Below are 5,463 nucleotides of genomic sequence, written 5' to 3'. Positions count from 1 at the left end.
AAGTCATATTTCTTGTGGAGTTCTTTTTTTGTGTAGAATTTTTGGCTTTGAATACTGGAAATGTTTTTATCATTCAAAGACAGAACAAGCCTTTGTTATTTTTGATCTCCTTGTCTCATTTTTGAATTCTACGCTACAAAATCTTAAAATTTAATTTGCCATAATTTTTTTCTTTTTTTTTTAAATTTGGAAAAAGGCTCAGTTTCATAAAGGAGTGATGCATTGACTCAGTTGCCCCAGTCTATTACTGGGTCAAATAAATTATTTCAGTACTTATTGATCTTAGTGAGTTTATATTTAGATAGGCATCAAACTAAACATAATAGAGCATCAGTGTTCCCTTCCACCATTTCTGTCAAATTGCCACTTGTTACTATTCTTTATATGAGATCTATGGAGATTGCTTTGATTTTTATCTATTTCAGTGGCTTGCAAAATTGTTTAGTTGCGAGTTAATCCTGATTGAATAGCTTTGTCAAAGGCAATCCAGCTATGACCATCTTGTCTTTTTGTAATGTCTGGAACTACATTATCTGTTGTGCCCTTTCCTTAAGATGTTAGAGTATCATCAGAGAGAATTTAGCTGCTATTTTTAGCAAGTTGAGTTATCAAGTAGAGATTCTCTTGTTAGCTCAGCTTGTAAAATTCTTGTTGATTCAGATGAACAGATTGATTTGAAATAGTCAATTAGTATTTTGAATTCCAAGATTACTTCTACAAAGAACTGTTTACATTTCTACACACCAAATAGTTTTGCTTTGGTTTGTAATAATGTCAGAAGAAAGTCTTTCTAGTGAAGTGAACGACCTGTCTGCCTTGCTTTTCTAAAAGCATTCTTAAGGTTTCCTTTCTTTGCCTTTCAGTACAACTGTTGGTTTGTCATTAAATCTGACAAGTATGCATTGTTATCATTTTCTTTTTTTTTCTATTGGAAAGTATTGTTGAATAAAGCTAAGATCTCTCTGTTCCCATGGTTCTACTTCATTGAGGTTATGTTCTCTTATCCTATCATTAGAGACAGTTAAAAGACCAGAAAGGCTTAAAACCTTGCCAATATATACGTTTCTCTTTTAGAGAGAATTTAGTGAAATTTTGTGTCCTGGAGACAAATTGTACTTTCCAGTCTACAAGTTGTAGTATTTGTAAGTGTGTAGAGTAAACATTCAAACATCGTCACAATCTTTCCAAATCCTGCTGCATTTCACATGGAATTTTTGCTCCTCCAAAATTGTCTTGGCATAGAAGTCAACCTATCTTTTTTTTTTTTTTTTTTTTTTTTTTTTTTTTCCGTAAATTTTGGTTTGGAGAATTTGACTTGTATGCCAGAGGAATATGGTATTAAATCTCTTTAAGATTTAGTGTCACCAAGAAAATTGATTGTTATGTTTATCTTCTTTCATAAGCATATATTTATCATCATTTAATATTCCTTTTTCCCTGCTGGCATGGGTTGGATGGTTCAGTGTGTGTGTGTGTGTGTGATGTTTACAGTCTAAAAGCTAGTGTTTTTAGACTAAACATAAATGACACACACACATACACAGTTGCACATAACATGAAATTGTAACACCTTTCCATAATTTGGTTGAACTGTGAATGTCTTCATGCAGTAAGAGCACAATTTTTTCCAGTATTGATTAGATTATGACAGATTTTAAACCAGCTTTGATTTGGCCATAAAAGAACAGTAACGTAAACTATATCAGTTTTCAGACTAAAAATAAACATGCTAAATATATCATACACTGTTTTAATAGCAAAAAAATTATTTTAATAAAATGCGACAGTAACATTTTTTTCTTCAATCTATTTTCCAAATTTCAAATATTTGCTCCAATTCAATTAATTGTTGCTTCTAATAACTTAATCGAATCAATTGTTTTCATTTTTCTTTTTTTAAAGTAACTGTTTAAAATCTCAGTTCCAAAGATTTGACAGCAAACCCAGTTAGATACCCTCCTTGTCCATGTTTTCAGATTGGATTATTCCAATTTGAAAACAGGAATGGTATGATTGTTTCAACAAGAAATTTACCAAGGTTAACAGTAACAGCAGTAAATCCCCCACCCCAACTCCCCAAAAGCAGTAAATCCCCCACCCCAACTCCCCAAAAGAACAACAAAACTTCTTAGCAATTTATGCAGTGCATTGCATGTCCCTTTACATATGTGCATAAGCTAATGAGAATTTCTGTGCAGTTGCTTAATGTTCTAGAAACAGAAGTCAAACAAACCACTTTCAAATCTCACCATAGCATTTACAAAATGGGCTTCTTGAACAATGTAGTGCTAAATGTAGCATTTGCAGAAAAGGTAGGATGGTTGCAGCTGGAACCTTTTTGACTGTAGATCTATTTGATTAGAGCTGACATTGGATAAATGGTGCTATGATGATCCCTGATAGATATATTGACTTTTAAATGTCTCTTGAATATTTATTTCGTTTCAGATAATCCAAGTTCTTGGGTTGGTAGTTTTCCAAGCTTTAGATTATGGTTTAGCTGAAACTGAAGAGCACAACTTCAGCACAGAACTGGAGTCCCTCATTGAGTATATGACTACCTCGGACACGGATGTTGAAAGTGATGATTCTCATACAGTTGACGACGAAGGAATTGTCAGAGATGGAGATGATGATGCTGGAGAGGAGGATTCTTTGTCTTCATGTAACTTTGAGACCGTCTTGCAGGTAATGCTCTCTTCTCAATTTTTTTTTTCTTCTGATTAGCTGACAGTGTTGGTTGTGAGACTTCTGTGGTTGCTTGACTTGCTAGAAATAGCAGCTGAGTCTTCTTCATAGTACACCATATAAAAAAGGACATTTTAAATATGGCAGTCCTATTTTCTGTAAGTGTAAAAGATGTGATAGTCATAAGTGGAACATACTTCAACATTGTCCCACTTGATTAGGAATGGTCTGGAAATATATTGTCCGATGATTAAATTTACTGAACAGATTGAGCTGATTTTGTGATAAGCCCAGTATAATATTGTTTTACTATATCTAAATAGAATTATGCTTATAGTGTTTTAAGTATTCACCTCCCCAACAAATCCCCACTTTGCACATGAGGGAAACTACCCAGGACCATTCTTTACTAAGGAGGTCTTATAAGGCTAAAAATTCCAGAGTTGTTAATCCTTGTGAAATTAAATTGATATCAATCATTGAGTTGTTGATTTGAGAGATCTTCATCTCACAAGTTACTTGGCAACCCCACTGGTGTTGGTGCTATGTAAAAAGCACTCAGTACACTTTGTATAATAGTTGGCATTAAGCAGGGCATCCAGCTGTAAAAACCAAAATAGATAATGGTTCCTGGTGCATTGAACCCATGCCAGCATGGAAGACATATGTTAGATGATAATTGAGCTAATATTTTCTTCTTCATTGCATATTTGCTTTTTAATAAGTTGGGCAGCCTTTGGCTTTTTATCTCCAAAAGGGTTTTTTAGCCCAATATGTACATGCTATTATTTCTTTTTTTTTATTTTAGTTCTGTAAACAAAACATGGTTGGGTTTTTAAATCCCTTCCAGATTTGACATAAATTTATCAAAATTTCATTATTATGACCACCAATTAACCTACATATATACCAACTGCATCTATATCGCTATCCCCATGTCCATCTCTATCTCTGCGTCCATCTCTCTATTTTATCTTTCGTCCCCTCCATCTCTTACAATTTTCCAGCATGCCAGTTAATGGTTCACTGCATTTCTATCAGTGACAATGACAGGCAGGTGTCACAGCTTTTTTGGTTTCTTACCAATATAAACCAGTCAAAGACACAGACATATTTTTATAAGGAAATGGTTGACAGTTACTTTGAAGTGTTAGACTCTCTGAAGTCTACCAAGTTGAAACTTTGAAGTAGCTGTCGATCATTTTTATTGTGAAAGGAGGAAAAAGATTGAAAGATATTGGGTGCTCCTCCTATTTAATGTTTGACAGTACTTTTGCATTCAGATTACTTTGTCAAATGTAATGCTTATTTATTCATTGTTTTGAATTAATCACATGTCTTGTAACTTTGAGATTTCAATGATGTGATTGTTTATTTTTACTATGACATTGTAGTGTAGGTGTGAGAGGCCAGATATGGCCAGTTTGGACACTGAAGGGTTAAGAAAACAAACACTACCATTAATTTGCTGCTGCCCAGTTATGCAGGGGAAATATATATTGAATGAAAGTGTGAAAGTGAAATGTGTATTATTAGCTCTGTAAACTTTTCATTTCCCTTTTAGATCTCTTCCTCCTGTTAGTCCAGGAAGGAAGGGAAAATCATGTCAGTTTTTTAATTACTACCATAGTTGCTATGCAACTAATTTTTTTTTTTTTTATCTGTTTGTTAGATGGCAAGAACCAATTAATTGGCATCATTTTGTTTTTACACTGTGCCAGTAACTTCTTATGAAACTAGACCTGTTCCTATTTTCCCCATTTACAACTCCTTTTGTTGCTCTCATCGGTCTTTGATTCCACTGCTTTTCCATTTTTGGTTGTAGAGATTGTTCAGCATTCTTGGTTTTGACAAACTTCCAAGTGTACTTTCGATTTTCATACTATAGTTTTTTTTGTTTTTTTTTTCTAATAAAGAGAGATTGCACCACCACCCTCCATTAATATTCTTTTTATTGAAGAGAATAGGTTTCTGATCAAACTCTGTTTAATACATACATTAATGCACAATAATTTATGAGTGTTAGTCAAAGATACAACATTCTTTCACTTTTTATTTATTCCCTTTCACATTTGTTTTGTATATCTGCCAAATATTCCATTGTAAAAGAAAATGTAAATATATATTTTCTAGTTAATTCTAGTTTATCCATCACTAAAAGAAATCAAGAAACAATAATCAAAAGATAAACGGGAATGATATTGCAAGTAATAAATTACCTGAAATTACAGGTAATAGATTATATTTGTGATTGAGGTTAACCGTTTCTCATTTTACAAGGAAGTAAAACATTTACATGGAAACCTATAGAAATTTAGCATGAAGAATAAAGTGCAAATTGGTTATGGCATAAGTGAGTTGAGAATTAATTGATAGGATTTGTAATGCTTAGCAATAGTTTCCACCAGTTTAGTCATTGAATGACACTAACGAACTTGTGGCTTTATGTTTTTTTTTTTATCTTGTTTTTATAAATATTGTCAGCGTTTCCTGTTTTTGATTATTATTTGTTGACCTTTATAAATAAATGTTAAAGTTCAAAGAATATTGTCCAAAATGACTTGAGAAATTAATTGATTAATTTAAAGATAGAAATTGTATTCCAAAATACATATTGAAGATTTAAAACCAAATTCTAAATCTGTGTTTACCATACAATAATATATATATATATATATATATACACATGCACGTACACACCTGCGTACACACACACATATACATAATGGCCCATTATCAAATATTTAGTTGGTGGTATTCATTATCTAGTCAATT

At 32.5% G+C, this 5,463-nt stretch overlaps 1 protein-coding gene across 1 annotated transcript in view; it reads left to right on the top strand.

The window, feature by feature from the left end:
- The window catches only part of LOC106878400 (protein spire homolog 1), an 81,071-nt gene that overhangs the window by 25,375 nt on the left and 50,233 nt on the right, over positions 1-5,463 (top strand). The window contains exons 4-5 of the mRNA XM_014927596.2: positions 2,449-2,688; positions 4,253-4,265. Of these exons, the coding sequence (XP_014783082.2) occupies positions 2,449-2,688; positions 4,253-4,265 (253 nt within the window). The remainder of the gene's footprint in view (positions 1-2,448; positions 2,689-4,252; positions 4,266-5,463) is intronic.

The sequence above is a fragment of the Octopus bimaculoides genome, chromosome 17 (genome assembly GCF_001194135.2).
Source record: "Octopus bimaculoides isolate UCB-OBI-ISO-001 chromosome 17, ASM119413v2, whole genome shotgun sequence".
In the NCBI taxonomy this organism is placed as follows: Eukaryota; Metazoa; Mollusca; class Cephalopoda; order Octopoda; family Octopodidae; genus Octopus; species Octopus bimaculoides.
Note: the sequence above shows the minus strand (reverse complement) of the source record. Positions and strands in the feature narration are given on the sequence as shown.